This window comes from Mesoplodon densirostris, chromosome 11 (assembly GCF_025265405.1).
Source record: "Mesoplodon densirostris isolate mMesDen1 chromosome 11, mMesDen1 primary haplotype, whole genome shotgun sequence".
NCBI classification, from domain to species: domain Eukaryota; kingdom Metazoa; phylum Chordata; class Mammalia; order Artiodactyla; family Ziphiidae; genus Mesoplodon; species Mesoplodon densirostris.
In genome coordinates this window covers 46951514-46969469 of record NC_082671.1, presented here as the reverse complement: position 1 = coordinate 46969469, position 17956 = coordinate 46951514, and the positions used below count along the sequence as shown (strand labels likewise).

The window sequence follows — 17956 nt, the reverse complement described above, 5'->3', positions numbered from 1 at the left end:
CTAGTTGCTCCGCGGCATGTGGGATCTTCCCAGACCAGGGCTCGAACCCGTGTCCCCTGCATTAGCAGGCAGATTCTCAACCACTGCGCCACCAGGGAAGCCCCATTTTAACCATTTTTAAGCATACAGTACAGTGACATTAAGTACATTCACACTGTTGTGCAACTGTGATCGTTGTCCTCCAGAACTTTTTCATCTTTCTAAACTTAAATTCTGTGCCTATTAAACAATAAATCTCCATTCCCCACTGCCTCCAGTCCCTGCTAATTACTTTCTGTCTCTATGAATTTGACTACTCTAGGTACTTCATATAAGTGGAATCATACAGCATTTGTCTTTCTGTGCCTGGCTTAATTCACTCAGCATAATATCTTCAAGGTTCATCCATAGTGTAGCATGTGTCAGACTCTCCTTCCTTTTTAGGGCTGAATACTATTCCATTGTACGCATATACCACATTTTGTTTATCCATTCATCTGTTGATAGACATTTGGCTTGTTTCCATCTTTGGGCTGTTATGAATAATGCTTCTATGAACATTGGTTTACAGAATGACTTTTTAAAAATGAAAATCAGATCATGTCATTCCTCTGCTCATAACCCTCCAGAGGCTTCCATTCACACTTAGAATAATATCTAAACTCTTTCCCATGACTTACAAGGATCTGTAAATACTGGCACCACAGCTCCTCCCCTTATTTCAATTAATTTTTCTACATAGTACACATCACTATCTGACATTTTATTATATATTTATTTATATTCTGCCTCTCCCACCAAGTTATTACCTCGATGAAGGCAAGGATTTTTTCTCTGGGTTTTCACTCTATCCCTAGTGCTTAGAACAGTACCTGGATAGCTTGAGAAATATTTGTTGAATGAATGAATGACAGAAACATGGTAAATCATTAATGATTTAATGAATCAGAGAAATGAGCTTTACAAGCATTATTTAAATGCTTTTTAAATAATCTGCGTTTAGGGAATTCCCTGGCGGTCAAGTGGTTAGGACTCTGTGCTTCCACAGCAGGGGTCACGGGTTCGATCCCTGGTCAGGGAACTAAGATCCCACAAGCTGCTTGGCGTGGGGGAAAAAAAAAAAATCTGAGTTTAAATCTGAGGAAGAATTTCCCAACTAGCAGGTAGGTGAAGAGAGGTATGGAGGATATTGGCAGCCTCTGAGGGTCCTGAAGGGAGGTTAAAATCATCCTAGTCTAACAGTAAAAGTTCTTAATATTAAGAATCATGATAGTAATACATGGTAGCATATAGTAAGTACTTATTATGTGACAGACACACGATTATCTCATCACAACCCTATGAGGTAGGTACCATTGCCACTGTTTTACAAATGAGGGAATTGAGGTTAAATAACTTATTCAAGGTCACACAATAAGTGTCAAAGTCAGGATTTGAATCCAGGTCTCTCTAACTCCAGAACCACCTTGCTCTATTCCTCTTTGTCCATTCATTCATTCATGTAGTTATTTATTTAACAGTGTATTCATTTATACCATCCTATGTACCAGGCACTGTGTAAACTGTTAAGTGTTCTTACTTTCAAGAAGCTTACAGTCTAATGTAGGAAGCTAACATAAGTAATTACTGATTCATGTATAATTATAAACTGAGATAGGTGTGCTAAAGGAAAGACAAGATTCTACTAGAGGCTACAACAAAGGAGTTTTACCTGACTAGGGTGTCAAGGAGGCTTCCCTGAAGAAGTGATCCTGGAGCTGAGAGCTGATGAATGAGCAGGATTTAATTAGGCAAAGTGGAGAGAGATGGGGAGAGCATTCCAGGCTGCAGGAGCAGCAAGTGCAAAGGCCCTCCTGCAAATGGAACCAAGATCTTCTGGAGGGATGAAAAAAGCCTAGGGGCTGAAGAGCAGAAAGCCAGGGGTGAGTAGTATGAGAGGAGACCAGCAAGGTAGCAGGGCCAGACCACTGCAGACATTGCAGTAATAAGATTTTGAGTATTTTTTTTGTTGGACAAGTTGGAGGAAACAGACACCCATATATTTCTGGTGAGAATGTAAATAAATATAACCTCTATGGAGGGTAATTCATCAATACCTATAAAAAAGTAAAAATATGTAAAATGACATATTTGTCAGGTTATATGTTGCAGCATTGTTTTTAATAGCAGAAGATTGAAAATAACACAAATATCTATTGACTGGTTAAATTGATTATGGTACATCATACAAAAGAATCAAATAGGGTTGTGAAAAAGACTGAAGACACACTGTGCTGACTGGTATGGAAACATCTCCAAGATATATTAAGTGGGGGGAAAAGTTGCAAATTAAACTCTGCATAGTTTGCTGTTTGTATACTTAAAAGAGGGGATATAAATTTATATCAGTATTTGCTTGATTGTAATGAAGAAACTGTGGAGGTATATATAAGAACCAAGTTATGTGGTTGTGTGGGCTATGTGGGTTGGGGGAGGCTGGGTAAAGAGAACAAGAGTGGGAGGGAGACTTTTCACTTTCTACCTCTTGGTCCTTTTTGGTTTTCAAAGCATGTGAACATATTACCTATTCAACAAAAGTGAATATGTACATGAAAAAATAATTTCCACCTTTGTCTTAAGGATAATGCAAAGCCATTGAAGAATCTTAAGCAGTAGGGTGATGTCACAGTTGGCTTTAGAAAACAATTTCTGAGGTGGGAGAATGAATTAGAAGAGGGCCAGAGTGGATGCTGACCGGACATTTAATGAGACACCACTTCATACCCACTAGCATGGCTATACTAATAAAGGCAGACAGCAACAAGTGCTGGTGCAGATGTGGGGTAATTGGAACACTTATACATTGCTGGTGGGGATGTAAAATGGTGTGGCTATTTTGGAAAGTAGTCTGGCAGTTCCTCAAAAAAGTTAAACATACAGTTACCGTATTACCTAGCAATTCCTCTCTTAAGTAAATACCCAACAGAATTGAAAACATATGGTGGTTGCACGCGTCCCCACGCACCCTCACAGTCAATGGATGAGCCGGGGCAGCAAGGCAGCCTCCTTACAGCTCTGTGGAGGGCCTCGGGCCTCCCTACTGGAGCCGCTGGCAGGGGCCAGCCTTGCAGTGGTGTGTTCTAGGTCAATGGCTTCTAAGATTCCAGCTGGATTCACTGGACTAGGCAAATGGGGCATCCAATGGCAAAAAAATCTCATGAAGCATGGCTATCGGCTTGATATTTATGATGTGTTCCCTGATGCATGCAAAGAATTTCTCGATGCAGGTATACAGGTAGTGTCTTCCCCAGCAGATGTAGCCAAAAAAGCTGACGGAATTATTACAATGTTGCCCACCAGTATCAGTGCAATAGAAGCTTATTCCGGAGCAAATGGAATTCCAAAAAAAGTGAAGAAAGGCTCACTATTAATAGACTCCAGTACTATTGATCCTACAGTTTCGAAAGAATTGGCCAAAGATGTTGAGAAAATGGAAGCAATTTTCATGGATGCCCCTGTTTCTGGTGGTGTGGGAGCTGCTCAGTCTGGGAACCTAATGTTTATGGTGGGAGGAGTCACAGATGAATTTGCTGCTGCCCAAGAGTTGCTGGGGTACAAGGGCTCCAATGTGGTGCATTGTGGAGCCCTTGGGACTGGGCAGGCTGGGAGGATCGGCTACAACACACTGTTGGTATGGTATGATTGGAACTGCTGATGCTATGAATCTGGGAATCAGGTTGGGGCTTGGCCCAAAACCATTGGCTAAAATCCTATATGTGAGCTCAGGACAGCTTTGGTCAAGTGATACTTATAATCCCCTACCTGGCATGATTGATGGAGTTCCCTTGCCTAATAACTATCAGGGTGGATTCAGAACAACACTCATGACTAAGGATCTGGGATTAGCACAAGACTCTGAGGTTAGCACGAAGAGCCCAATCCTTCTGGGCAATCAAGCCCATCAGATCTACAGGATGAGGTATGTGAAGGGCTACTCAGAGAAAGCTGCTCATCTGTGTTCCAGTTTCTACGGAGGAGGAGACATTCTGAGTTTGCCCTTTGGTGGTGGACACTGTTGGAAACCAGAGTCTATTTTGGAACCTCCTTATAGCTTGCTCCGCAAGTAAATGGGTCTGTCTGCTTTTGATTTTCTTGGTCACAGTAAACCCTGGGATTTTTCACCCATTTTTAACTGCTTATTCTTTTTTTTTTAATCTATTTAGCAAACATATAATACCTGAAAAAATTTTTTTTTCTGTTAGCTACTGATGGTTCCTGCTAACTAGCTGACTGGACTTTTTCAAAAATTTGATCCCTGAGCATCTTTAACTAAATAGTTGCATATTTCAATCAGGATATTATTTACTCCAATTTACAAATAAAACCACATTTTTTTTAACAGGATAAAACATATTTTAGGGGAATGAAAAGAAACTGGTGTGAAGAAAGGACTTATAGAAAGGGGAAGTATAGTGAATTACTACCTGTGTCCCTCCGAAAGTTTGTCCTTTTAACCAAGTGGTGGTATTCTTGCATTACTGAGGTTACTAATTTATTTTCTAGAAGTTGATAAGGCAAGAGAACGCCTTGCTGCATGTTATATAATTTGGACTCTGTTACATTTATCTTGGTGTGTCCCTCTTGTAACAATTCCCAATACTCAGCAAACTTGTTTTTTATATTTTTGTTTCCTTGTACATTCTTTTTTAAAAAAATAATTTTATTTACTTATTTATTTTTGGCTGTGTTGGTTTTTCGTTGCTGCGCGGGCTTTCTCTAGTTGTGGTGAGTGGGAGCTACTCTTCATTGCGGCGCCTGGGCTTCTCATTGAGGTGGCTTCTCTTGTTGCGGAGCATGGGCTCTAGGTGCACAGGCTTCAGTAGTTGTGGCTTGTGGGCTCAGTAGTTGTGGCTCGCGGGCTCTAGAGCGCAGGCTCAGTAGTTGTGGTGCACGGCCTTAGTTGCTCTGCCGCATGTGGGATCTTCCCGGACCAGGGCTTGACGCTGTGTCCCCTAGCATTGGCCGGTGGATTCTTAACCACTGCACCACCAGGGCAGTCCTCCTTGTACATTCTTACTACATGTTTTTTGACTTCAAAAGAATGACATCTTTAGAACTGTTTCAGAGCCAAGGATGATATGTGTTTTAGATAATTATTACATTATTCTAAATATAACCATATAATTTTGAATTCAACCACATTTCTATGCTGATAATTAAAAAAACATATGGTCATGCACAAATTTGTACATGAATGTTCATAGCAGTGATATATATAATAGGCAAAACATAAAAACAATTCAAATGTCCATCAGCTGATGAATGGATAAACTAAATGTGGTATACCCAAACAGTGGCATATTATTCAGTATTTCCTTCATAAAAAAAGAATGAACTACTGATTCATACTGCAACATGGATGAACCTTGAAATATTATGCAAAGTGAAAGAAGCCAGTCACGATAGGCCACGTGTTGTACAAGTTTCCGTTTGTATAAAATGTTTAAAATAGGAGAATTTATAAATTGATTAGTGGTTGCTAAGGGCTTGGGCGGAATGGGGGAGAGGTAGGGAGAGGAATGAGGTATTCACTACTAATGGGGTGTGGAATTATTTTAAGGGGGACAAAAAATGTTCTAAAATTAAATAATGGCAATGGTTGCACAAGCTCAGAATATGCTAAAAACTATTGAACTGTACCCTTTAAATGGGTGAATTGTATGGTATAGGAACTATATTTCAATAAAGCTGCTTTAAAAAAGAAATAGTTTTAAATATTTAAATTCTAAGAGGCATCATGCTCATATAGACACATCAATAATTTCTTTCACTCAATGATCTTACAAGGAAGAAATAACTCAGATATAAATTGCATTAAAAACAAAAACAAAAAAAGTGCCAGTCCCAATTCATCTCAAATATTTAGCACAAACCTGATATAAAAATATATCAATATGTACTATGGTTATGTAAAACATAATATTGTATGTCAACTGTATTTCAATGAAATATATATAACAAAAAAATTTTAATTAAAAAATTAAAAATTGGGACTTCCGGGCTTCCCTGGTGGCGCAGTGGTTGAGAATCCGCCTGCTGATGCAGGGGACACGGGTTCGTGCCCTGGTCTGGGTAGATCCCACATGCCGTGGAGCAGCTGGGCCCGTGAGCCATGGCCGCTGAGCCTGCGTGTCTGGAGCCTGTGCTCTGCAACGGGAGAGGCCACAGCAGTGAGAGGCCCGCACACCGCAAAAAAAAAAATAAAATTAAATTAAAAAAAATTGGGACTTCCCTGGTGGTCCAGTGGTTGACTCTGCGCTCTCAATGCAGAGGGCCTGGGTTCGTTCCTTGGTCAGGAAACTAGATCCCACATATCTCAACTACGAGTCTACATGCTGCAACTAAGAGTTCACATGCCACAACTAAAGATCCCACATGCTTCAACGAAGATCCCACACGTTGCAACTAAGACCCAGCGCAGCCAAATAAATAAATAAATATCTAAAAAATTAAAAATCTATCAAAAATTTTAGTTCAAGATGACAAACTCAGTATAAAATTTATCTTCAAATTTTTTTGTAACTCACAAATTTGTTTTCATTATGGTTGAGTTCAAAGTATTTAATTTCCATCATGTGTTATACTTTGACCCAGAGTTATTTGCAAGACTGTTTTTTTTTAATTTCCAAATGTATGTTTGTGTTGTCAAATGCACACAAGCTCATGTGCCCGACGCACAGTGAAGCCAAACCAGAACATTGGAGTTTGGAGCAGAGAAAGGTTTATTGCAGGACCGAGCAAGGAGAACCAGTGGTTTGTGCTCAAAAAACCCAAATTTTTTTTTTTTTTTTTTTTTTTTTTTTTGCAGTACACGGGCCTCTCACTGCTGTGGCCTCTCCCGTTGCGGAGCACAGGCTCCGGACGCGCAGGCTCAGCGGCCATGGCTCACGGGCCCAGCCACTCCGCGGCATGTGGGATCTTCCCGGACCGGGGCACGAACCCGTGTCCCCTGCATCGGCAGGCGGACTCTCAACCACTGTGCCACCAGGGAAGCCCAAAAAACCCAAATTTTTTTGGCTCACGGGCCCAGCCGCTCCGCGGCATGTGGGATCTTCCCGGACTGGGGCACGAACCCGTGTCCCCTGCATCAGCAGGCGGACTCTCAACCACTGCGCCACCAGGGAAGCCCCCAAATTTTTTGATGGTTTTCGGGGAAGAGTTTTTATAGGCAAAATTTGGGGTGAGGCCTGCAGGACATGTGACTTTCTTCTAATGGGTTGGTGGTGAGGTAACTGAGATGGTATTCCAGGAATCTTGTGCTCAGCTGGAATTTACCATCCTCCAACTGGGTGGAGGTCTTAGTTTTCACAGAATAACTCAGAAATATATTGTTATGTATATCCCTTTGTTACAGATGAGGGTTCTTGGCCTCCCTAATCAATAGAAATTGATCAGAGGTCAGACTAGAAATTCAGGCAAGCCTTTACTGGGGCCCCTGCTACAGCAGGGGGGAGCAAGAACGCACAACAGGTTCCCTCGCTGGCTCCCTGAGGGTTGGGTGGTGAGCTCGTTCCTTATAAGAGGTGAGGGTAGGGATGTGTCCAGGGGTTGGGCTGGAGGGGTGGCTTAGGTGTTTTGCCCACCCCTTTGGTGGTGGTGTGTGCAGGGAGCATGTGCAGTACCCTGCTTTTGCTGCGGGCTCTTCAAAAGTGGCAGTTGGGTTTTTGGTCTCTTTGTATCTTTTGTCCAGAATTTGCCCCAACTGTGCATGCACATTATGTTTAGTCCCGTACAGTCTCTTTGTATTTTGTTGCTCGAGGAGAGGTGTGTCCAGATGCAAAAACTGCAGCACTGCAGCAAAGGGTCCCAGGTCCCAGCCTGTCTCACCTTCAGGAGAAACCAGGGCCCTGCTTTATTGATGCACTATTGTTTTTTGACTGTTCATCCTTTGTTTCTGCATTCCCTCCCTTCCCTAATTAGTAACTGTTTGAATCTGCCTTTTGGAATTCAGGGAAGGTCTAGGAGGCTAAACCCTTTTTCCTACAAACTAGAAAAGGAGACACGGAAAGGCTTTTGTACCCCTGAGGGCCCCACAGGGTCCTGCTCAGTTTCATTTGTATTTATATTTTATGTTGCAGTCAAAGAATACAGTATGTAATACACAATTCTCTGAAATTTGAATTATATTAGTTGAGACCAAGTTTTTTAAATGTTTTATGTATGCTTAAGAAGGATAAGTATTTTTAAATTTTGGGTGTATAGTTCTATATATATGCATTAAATCAAGCTTGTTAATTGTGTTATTAAAAAAATAGAGGCCATTGCTGCAATCCAGTTGAGAGATGATGGTAGGCTGGGAGCAGAGAAGATAGAGAGAAGTGTAGAGATTCTAGATTTATTTGGGAAACAAAACGGACCCTTCCTGAAGTTGGAAGGAGATGCAGGGGAAAGGTGAAGGAAAGAGAGAGCTGTCAGGATGAACTTCTTGGTTTCTGGTTTATGCAATTTGACAGATGGTGGACCTATGCAATTGAGATAGAGAATCCTAAGAGAGATTAGAAATCTCTGTATTTTCCCCAAGAATGTGTTCTTATTTCCTGTGGGGACTAAGAGGGAGGCGGCAATCTTGAGGCTTGGGGTGAGATTTAGCAGCTCTCCGCCTTTCCTTAAGTGCTCCATATATATATATATATATATATATATATATATATATATATATATTTATTTAGATATGTCTGTATACCGCTTATCACAGTATATTCACATTACAAGGTGTGGCACCCTCTGGACTAAGGGCTCAGAGGTCAAGGGGTGAGTTTCCCCTAGGCACTCAAGGACTTCGCCCAGAAACGGGCCCCGCCCTATCCTAGCCCCGCCCCCAGGAATTTCCGGCCCGTCCGCTCCTCTGTACCGCCGCGTCCCGAAGCGCCTGGCTCCGCCCCTACCGCCACCGCTGCCTTCTAGCCTAGAGTGATTGATGACCATGTTCTCCAATCGTAACGCCGAATGACCACATAGTACCAATCAGGCAGTAGCAGAGGCGGATGCTGAAGCTTAAGATGGGAGGGTGACCAGGAAGTGAGAGTAGAGGCTGAAAAGAGGAGTCCGCCCAAGCAGTGGTGAAGAGGTGACGGGACGCCTGGATTCCTCAGTTTCCTTCTTTTTTCATTCCTGGGTGAGGGGGTCCCTTCGCAGCTGGGAGCCAGGATCTCTATTTGCCTTTTTCAATGTGGGAGGGGGTATGTCTAGCTATGTAAGCGTTTGAGAATCTTTTCTGAGCCGCCTACCTCCTTTCGCCTCAAGGCAGGTCCTTCTCTTAGCCTGGGGTGGGGGTCCTGTCCCCCGTCACTCTTCTCCGGGAGCGGTTAAGTTGTTTAAGAGCCCTTCGCAGCTTATGGGTGGCTAAAGTCTTCCGGACTCGGTCTCGGAAAGGCGGATGAGTGATGGGGATAGCGAGATTCGCGGAGTTTGCCCCTCTCCGGAGGACTTAGAAACTTCCAACCACGGCCAGAGCTAGTGAAAGGTGGAGGGGCCCTGGGAGCTAGGTTCCTGTGGTTAGGGAACTAGGAATAGAATAGGTGTTGGGGGCGACGGAACGGGTGGAAAGAAACATTTCTTCTGTGGAGGTCGTGGTAGTTCTCTGAGAGGCTGTTGCGGAGCGGGAGGCGTTGGAGTTGAGCTTGGTCTCTAAAACCCCTGCCCATTTCTGGGCCGTCAGCTTCTTGCCTTCATTTGTTTCTTCTCAGGCTGGAGGAAATAGCTGATCATGTGGAATCCCAATGCTGGTAGGTGTTTGGGGGGGGGGTCTCTTTTCTTGCTCCAACCCCTTTTCAGAAGGGCCACAACAGAAGGTTTCTGTGTCAGTTTCTCCTCCACCTCTCCCCTAACCCGCAAAAGCAAAGTCCTTAGTCCATAGCTGACCGATGCTGTCATCTTTCCCTAGAATTCACTGTCTCCCTTTCTCCCCCGCCCTGCCAGGGACGTTACCTTTTCTCTCTCTCTTTTTTTTTTTTTTTTTTTTTGCTGTACGCGGGCCTCTCACTGTTGTGGCCTCTCCCGTTGCGGAGCACAGGCTCCGGACGCGCAGGCTCAGCGGCCATGGCTCACGGGCCCAGCCGCTCCGCGGCATGTGGGATCTTCCCGAACCGGGGCATGAACCCGTGTCCCCTGCATCGGCAGGCGGACTCTCAACCACTGCGCCACCAGGGAAGCCCACCTTTTCTCTCTCTTATGTAAGTTTGTCTTCCCTACCCTCCATTTTCTTTCCTCACCTTTCCGTTGAGTGAGAAACGAAATCCTCTTCTTTTTGTTGTTGTTTGTTATCAGAGGTTCTGGACAGTTCTAATCTTAATTGATTCTTTGCTTCTTCCACCAGGGCAGCCAGGGCCATATCCACACCCCCCTAACGTCGGGTACCCTGGAGGCCGCAATCCTGCCTATCCACCACCTGCCACCCCTACCTTTCCTCCAGGCCCCTTTCCCACTCCCCCAGGAGCACCCCAGGGGAATCCAGCCTTTCCCCCTGGTGGGCCCTGTCACCCTGTGCCACAACCAGGGTATCCAGGATGCCAACCCTCAGGACCCTACCCCCCTCCATACCCACCACCTGCCCCTGGCATGTGTCCTGTGAATCCATTGGCTCCTGGCATGGTAGGACCAGGAATGGTGATTGACAAGAAGATGCAAAAGAAAATGAGAAAAGCTCACAAAAAGAAGCAGAAACACCACAAACATGGCAAGGTCAGTGCCCTCTGGATCCTGGCTAGTAAGGGGTGCCCCCTCAGAGGGACTAGAGAGGCAGTGGGCGGGCAAGGAAGGAGGATTCGAAGTCTGAGGAAGTCTGGGGCAGCGATTGTGTAAAGGATTCCCACTGGGAAGAATCTGATAATCTTGATAATCTTGAGAAGAATTATTAGGCTAATTAGGCCTTCTATCTGGGAGGGGCTAGGCTGAGCCTTAAAATGGATATCAGAATCAAAAGCCTTTCTAATTTGCCTTTCTCTTCCCTGAACTCCACCCCTCCACACCCCATGTTTGTTTTAGCAGGTTGGACACACCCACTGAGGTGGTCAAATGTCAAGTAATAGAGTCCTTTGACAAAGCAAAATCTTACATAATAATTAACAGATAATAATCTGGCCCTAGTTCCTGGAGTTTCTTTCTCTCCTTCAGTATTCTCAGGGTGTTGTGTTAATTACATGGGCCTTATTGTCCTACTGTCTGGCAGGAAAACAGGACAAGAGCAGTCAGTGACTCTCAGCCTCAAATAAAACCCTGAGTTTCATGCTCAGCCCCAACGCGAAGTATCCTGTATGCTCACTGCTGAAGGAAATCCTTGCTTTTGCTGTTTAAGGGACAGTCTGGTTCAAGACTCCTGACCTTCTTAGAAAGCAAAGGGCACTTGGGTGGAGATGTAGGGCACCAAAGAATGTCCCATGGAGTGATCAAAGTTCATCTGGGTCTGATGATATCTCCTTTCCCCTTTCCCCCTGCAGCATTCCAGAGGAGTGTTAATTAGCAAGGGTAAAAGTAGCTCTCAGGACAACTCTGGAAGTGTTGAACCAACCTCGATCTTGAGGAGGCCTTAATTTACATTTTTCTGCCTAGTATTTATTTGCCTTATGGCTTTGGGTGTTAATCCTAGTTCTGGATCTTTGGTAGAAGTCTGAGGAGAAGGAAAGGTGAGATTGAATGGAGACTCAAAAATGTTTTTTATGACAGTTGTTGATGGGAGTATGCATGTAAAGAACCTTGACTAGGACTCTCCCAGCTTTCTCTCCCGCCTTCCTCACTTTCTCCCAGTTGGGACTTAGGAAGAAGTAGAGACAGATGCACACACAGCTGCTGATTCTACTCACTTTTCTTAAGACTCATAGCCACTAGGAATGTCCATGCAGCTAATCATTATTATAAGGTAGCAGCTGTTTCCCTGTACTATACTATGCTTGTGCCTATAATTTATTCCTTGCCTAGGCATTGGCTTAGGTAAAGAAAATTGGAAATTTGCTCCAAATGCAGTAAATTCTATACAGTGATTTAGGATGGTTTCATCCATTCCTGTATGCTCACTGCTGAAGGAAATCCTTGCTTTTGCTGTTTAAGGGACAGTCTGGTTCAAGACTCCTGACCTTCTTAGAAAGTAAAGGGCACTTGGGTGGAGGTGTAGGGCACCAAAGAATGTCCCACGGAGTGATCAAAGTTCATTTGGATCTGATGGTATCTCCTTTCCCCTTTCCCCTTGCAGCATTCCTCCTCCTCCTCCTCCTCTTCCAGCAGTGACTCTGACTGAATACAGGGCCTGGACCCTTCCCTCAAGTCTCTCCAGTTCTGCTCTCCCATCAAGCTTCAGATGCCATCTTGTACTGGGGGAAATTAGCCCTTGTGTCCCTCCCTCCTCCACCCCTGCAATCTAAGCCTCACTCTGCTGTTCAACCCTAACTGGCTAGGGAAAATGGGAAAAGAATTGCCATGGGCTAGCAAAGGCCATCTTCCCACTTTTTGGATAGAACTTTTAGCTGGTGAATTTTGCAGGAGAACTATTTTTTGAAGATGGTGAGATTTGAGCTAAATGCTGCAGACAAGTCTAAGATCTGTAAAATGTGATTTTTTTTACTTTCTTCTGTAATACTCATGATTGGGGAGATGCTGTGGAAATTTCATTATGGAAAGGAAAAAATGACCTGTACCTTTCTTGTAATTGTGGCATGCTTGGATGATTTAGTGGCAAATAAACATTTCCCAGCAGGCCTTTTATTGATTGCACTCACTGCAAGGCTGCTGGGAAGTGGAGTCCATTTGGCTGATAAGCTCTGACTGCCATTTTGGAAACTGATCTCTACTCCTTAGCTCAGTATGCTATCTCAGGTCCTCCTCTCACTCTCCAGCTCTCAGTCCAAATAAAGCTGTTTCTCCTGGTCTCTGTTCACCTGTGCCATTACCGTGGTTGCGTCTAGCACATTCTACTACTTTCGCCTTCCACAGACCCTTTCAAGTGCATCAGTTTTATGGTAAGGAACCAGCGTCATCAGGAAGACAGCATACTGTCCTTATATGTCTCTAGTGGGAGGATCCTTCAGAATTGGTTCAGGCTTAGTGGAATGAATCTTTACTGTCTTCCATTTGATGAATGGATATAGGTCTTTAGCATAAGTTTTCATATCTGCTACCAAGGTTCTCAACCCTGGCTGCCCATCAGCTATCAGAGAGTGATTTAGGGCTTTGCCTGAAAGACTGTTGATAAGGATGGGGCCCAGCAAATCAGGATTTTTAAAACACTGTGGGTGATTCTGATGTACAGCTAGAACTGAGGGCCACTGATTTACCAAATGCCATACATGGTATTACACATCGGGTTCTCAAAGATCTGTTGAGTAGAGGAAAAAGACATCTAAGAGAACTAATTAATATAGATGCTATAAAATGCCAGAGAGATATAAACCTAGAAATAACTGGGAAGTGAAGGAGGAGTCAAAGATGACTTCACAGGAAAAGTGACATTTTACCTCTAGGGCCGTGAGTGGAGAAACATGAGTACACAAAAAAGTGAAAGAATAGAGCTACCAAGTGGATGGCCGAGAAGGGCTGGGAAAGGCACGTGCTTAGGTACAGGGTCTAAAGCTCCATAGAATGTTTGGGAATCACAGGTATTCCAATGGAACTAGATTAATTCCCTGGAAAAGTATTATTGAGGAAATACTGTGCTGCGGGTGTTGAGGTACAAAGATGAATAAGACAGTCCCTGCTCTTCATGGCCTGCAAGAGCTAAGGGAGCAGATAGATATGTGAATAGGTTATTATAATACAGTAAAAGGGACCACAACAGAGACAGGGATCAAGCAGTGGGAGAGCAAAGGAAGGAGTGACAGTGCCAGTGGGAAATGAGTGAGGTCCTGGCTGGGCCTCAGGATGTGTAGGAGGTTCCTAGTTGGTAAATAACATAAGCTAACACCAAGCATTTATCATGTGCCAGGCACTAAGTGCTGTACATTTATAACTTGTGTTAATCTTCCCAGCAACTCTGTGAGGTAGGTACTCTGCTTCCATTTTGTGGAAGAAGAAAACTTCAGTCGATTCGAACTCAGGCAGTGTGGCTCCTGTGTCTATGCTTTTAACCCAGTAGATTTCAGGCAGAAGAAGCAGTTTTACAGAGGCACAGAGTTGTAAAAAGGCGTGGGATGAAATTTCAGGAATTCCTGAGCCTGAGATACCATACAGGAGCCTGAAAGCAGGAAATGAGGCTCTAGATGGGTCTAGAGGAAGGAGTGGACTTGAGAGATTTTACTGAGGTGGAAACCACAGGGTTTAGGGATTGAGTGTGGGGCTTGAACAGGGAGGGAGTGTTTTTAGTTGGCTGGATTGCATCTACCACTTGTCCCTGGGGTGAGTTATATGAAATAAATGCTTAAAATAAATATATTAGAGCTAGCTTCTAATTTTATTAGGAAATCCAAGACCAAGGCCTGTTTTCCAGTGTCCTGGATTTGGGGGCCATTCTAATGTTTTTTTCCCAATCATACTCCGTTTTCATTTACTCATCAGCTCTTCCTTTTCGAGGAGGAGAGGGAGATGTGGGCACAGGGGGATTGTGAGGTGAAAGAGAAATAGATGTTGACAAGCAAACCACAAATTAAGGAGAGAGAATGAGGAGGGGCTCAAGGGGGAAAACACAAAGAGAAACAAAGAAATTAGGGAGAAAATTCACTGACCTCCTTCCCCAGTTTTAACCATGGACAGCCCATTTTCCCTTCCTGGCTTTTCTAAGTCACATGCACAGCACCTTGCTGTTTTGCTATTGTTTCTCAAAAGTCTATTAACTTTTTGAAAGCTAAAAGTAATACATGTACTTGGGGGAAAATTGTAACATTTTTAATAGGATGTTCGGTGAAAAGTAACGTTCTCTTCTCATCGCAGATTTCCAGCTTCCTCCCCAAAGGCAATCACGACTACCAAATTCTTTTGTAAACTTCCAGAGCTATTCTGAACATAGTTAAATATCCCTTCCCTTTCTATTTCTACCTTACATTGTTCCTATTGTCCCTACCCCAACTTTATGTCAAATGGGAGCGTAGTACAGGCCCTCTTTTGGACCTAACATTTTCCCGTTTAATTATCTATTTTGGAGTTGATTCCATATCAGTATGTGTATGTGTGTGTGTGTATGTGTATAACATTGTTTTAACAGCATTTCATTCAACCAATCTTTTATTGCTGGAATTTTAGAATGTTTTCAACTTTGCTATACACTTAACTGCTGTGGGGAGCGTTTTGGGACATACATCTTTGCCAGAGGTTGAAAAATTGGATGCTTACAGCTATATCTGGCCATGGACTTGTTTTTTTTTTTTTTTTTTTTTGAGGGACCACTCTCTGTGTTAATTATCAGACATTTTCAATAAAGTTTCAGATTTCAAGCTGGAAACTCTAGCAATAGTGGGCCCACATTTCTGAAGACAAATTCTGGCCCCTGAGCAGTGGTCATTCCTTATAGGTGGACCCTGTACTCTCCAGTCTTCTTATCATCCTTTCAGCTTCCTGTTGCCTTTCTTTTTCTTTTTCTTTTTTTTTTTTTTTTTTGCGGTACGAGAGCCTCTCACTGTTGTGGCCTCTCCGGTTACTACGGAGCGAACGCGAAGGCCCAGCGGCCCTGGCTCATGGGCCCAGCCGCTCCGCGGCATGTGGGATCTTCCTGGACCGGGGCACGAACCCATGTCCCCTGCATCAGCAGGAGGACTCTCAACCACTGCACCACCAAGGAAGCCCCTTGTTGCCTTTCTTTAGGCCAGTTACATTACTTACCTGGCTCCCGAGAGCACTAGGTTGGTGCGCCCTGTTTTTTGCATCAGTATAAGACTCTAAAGATGGTGGTTCTCACATGTTTTTATCTTATGCCCAATGTCCATGAGAGGATCTGGGATTCTGCCATTCTTTTCTTACTAGGAACTAAGTATAGTAAGATTTCCACACAATTAATTGAAAATGGGAAAGGATAGGGAACCCATTAGGTCTATTAATAAAATCCAAATTGACACTGTAGCTTTGGGGACTGTTAAGTCATGGGATGAGTCTTCAGTTTGCTGTCTTTTCGGAATCATTTCCCTGTATCAGATTGTTTTGTAGCTGTAGGCAAGTTCACTCACTTGACTAATTTGGTTCCACTTCTGAGAAGAATTTATTGATTCATAAAATTATCAAGTGTTGCTGTTGGATGCATCTTTTTCAAAGCTGGCTGCAACTGTTGGCCAGTCCCAACAGAAGCCATGTTATTGTTGGTAGAGTTATGTTGTGTTATTTTATCAACTTTTAATTTGATCTTTGTTTTGCCCCCATTATTAGAGATGATTTCACAGATAGCCACTCACTTTCACCCCAGCTCTTAGAGCCCCTGGGGTGTAAATGACCCAACTGCAAAATCTTGAGGTTAATCTGACCTTCAGCCCAGGCCTCACAGTAAGCCTGCTGCTTGGTTTGCTTTTTCCTGGGTGTCCTAACATTTTCCTACCTCCTTTCCTCTCTGTCAGTATTTGCTCTGCCCCTTGCCTTTGCCAAATAACAGACTTCTTTTTATTTCTATCTCACATTGTTCCTAATGCCCACCCATCATTTGGAGGGTGGGAGGAAAGGCATTGGAGACCCCAAGCCTTATTTTCCACTTCAGAAAGCTATCTCTTTTCAGATAACTCCACTGAATTGGGGTTGCCCAATAATACTTGACTAATATTAAAGCCAGAACTGACACCTGAAGAACTCAAACAAGGGTAAATAATAACCCTGTAGTAGCTGTGTCTTTCAATATCCTTCTTTCTATTTTGTTTTATTCCCTTCCAGGGCTCTTCTCTTTTTTTTTTTTTTTTTTTTTTTTGCGGTACGTGGGCCTCTCCCTGTTGTGGCCTCTCCCGTTGTGGAGCACAGGCTCCGGACGCGCAGGCCCAGCGGCCATGGCTCACGGGCCCAGCCGCTCTGCGGCATGTGGGATCTTCCCTAACCGGGGCACGAACCCGCGTCCCCTGCATTGGCAGGCGGACTCTCAACCACTGCGCCACCAGGGAAGCCCTCTTCTCTATTTTTTAAACAAAAGTTTTAATGCGGAAATTTACAGATACATACAGGAGTAGAGAAAGCAGTGGTTTTTTTTTTTTTGTTTTTTTTTTAGTTTCTGCTTTATAACAAAGTGAATCAGTCATACATATACATCTGTTCCCACATCCCTACCCTCTTGCGTCTCCCTCCCTCCCACCCTCCCTATCCCACCCCTCCAGGCGGTCACAAAGCACCGAGCTAATCTCCCTGTGCTATGCGGCTGCTTCCCACTATCTATCTACCTTACGTGAGAAAGCAGTTTCATGAACTCCTATTTCCCATAATCTAGCTTCAATAATTATCAACACTTTGCCAATCTTGTTCCATTCCACATCATATTTTTTCCAATTTTTATTATGAAAATTATTATTATTTGGGGGGGCACACCACGGGGCTTACAGGATCTTAGTTCCCCTACCAGGGATTGAACTCAGGCCACGGCAGTGAAAGTGCACAGACCTAACCACTGGACTGCCAGGGAATTCCCTGAAAATTATTTTTTTAAAGTTTGAAGAACAGTACAATGATCACCCATAAACCTACCACCTACACTCAACAACTGTTAACATTTTACCAAGTTTGCTTCATTTATATACTTATGTGAACCATTTGAAAGTCTGTTTCGTGAATCATGACCCTTTACCCTTAAATATTTCATCATGTACCCCTTAAAACAGCATTTCTCCTGCATAACCACAATTCCATTATCACACTTAAGAAAACTAACAACACCTCCTAATATTTGCTAATATTCAGTTCATGTTTGAATTTCCTCAGTTGTCTCCAAAATGTCTTATATAGCTGTTTTTCTTCTTAAAAAAAAAAACAGGATCCAAACAAGATCCACACATTACATTTGATTATCATTCTTTTAAATTTCTCCTCTTTTCCCTCCCCTTCCTTTTCCTCCTCTCTTTCTTTT

General features: G+C 43.5%; 1 protein-coding gene and 1 pseudogene across 2 annotated transcripts; both read left to right on the top strand.

Moving 5' to 3' along the window:
- The first annotated feature begins 2998 nt into the window (after positions 1-2998).
- Positions 2999-4069, top strand: LOC132499514 (3-hydroxyisobutyrate dehydrogenase, mitochondrial-like; annotated as a pseudogene).
- Positions 4070-9022: 4953 nt separating this feature from the next.
- On the top strand, positions 9023-12875 carry PRR13 (proline rich 13). 2 transcript variants are annotated; one of them, XM_060113658.1, is made up of 4 exons: positions 9023-9133; positions 9705-9743; positions 10334-10698; positions 12203-12875. In XM_060113658.1, the coding sequence occupies exons 2-4, from the start codon at positions 9725-9727 to the stop codon at positions 12245-12247; spliced, it is 429 nt and encodes a 142-aa protein (XP_059969641.1). In that variant the 5' UTR covers positions 9023-9133; positions 9705-9724; the 3' UTR covers positions 12248-12875. The 2 variants fall into 2 exon arrangements, with proteins under 2 accessions (XP_059969641.1, XP_059969642.1); XM_060113659.1 differs by having other exon boundaries at positions 9030-9085.
- Positions 12876-17956: the final 5081 nt, after the last annotated feature.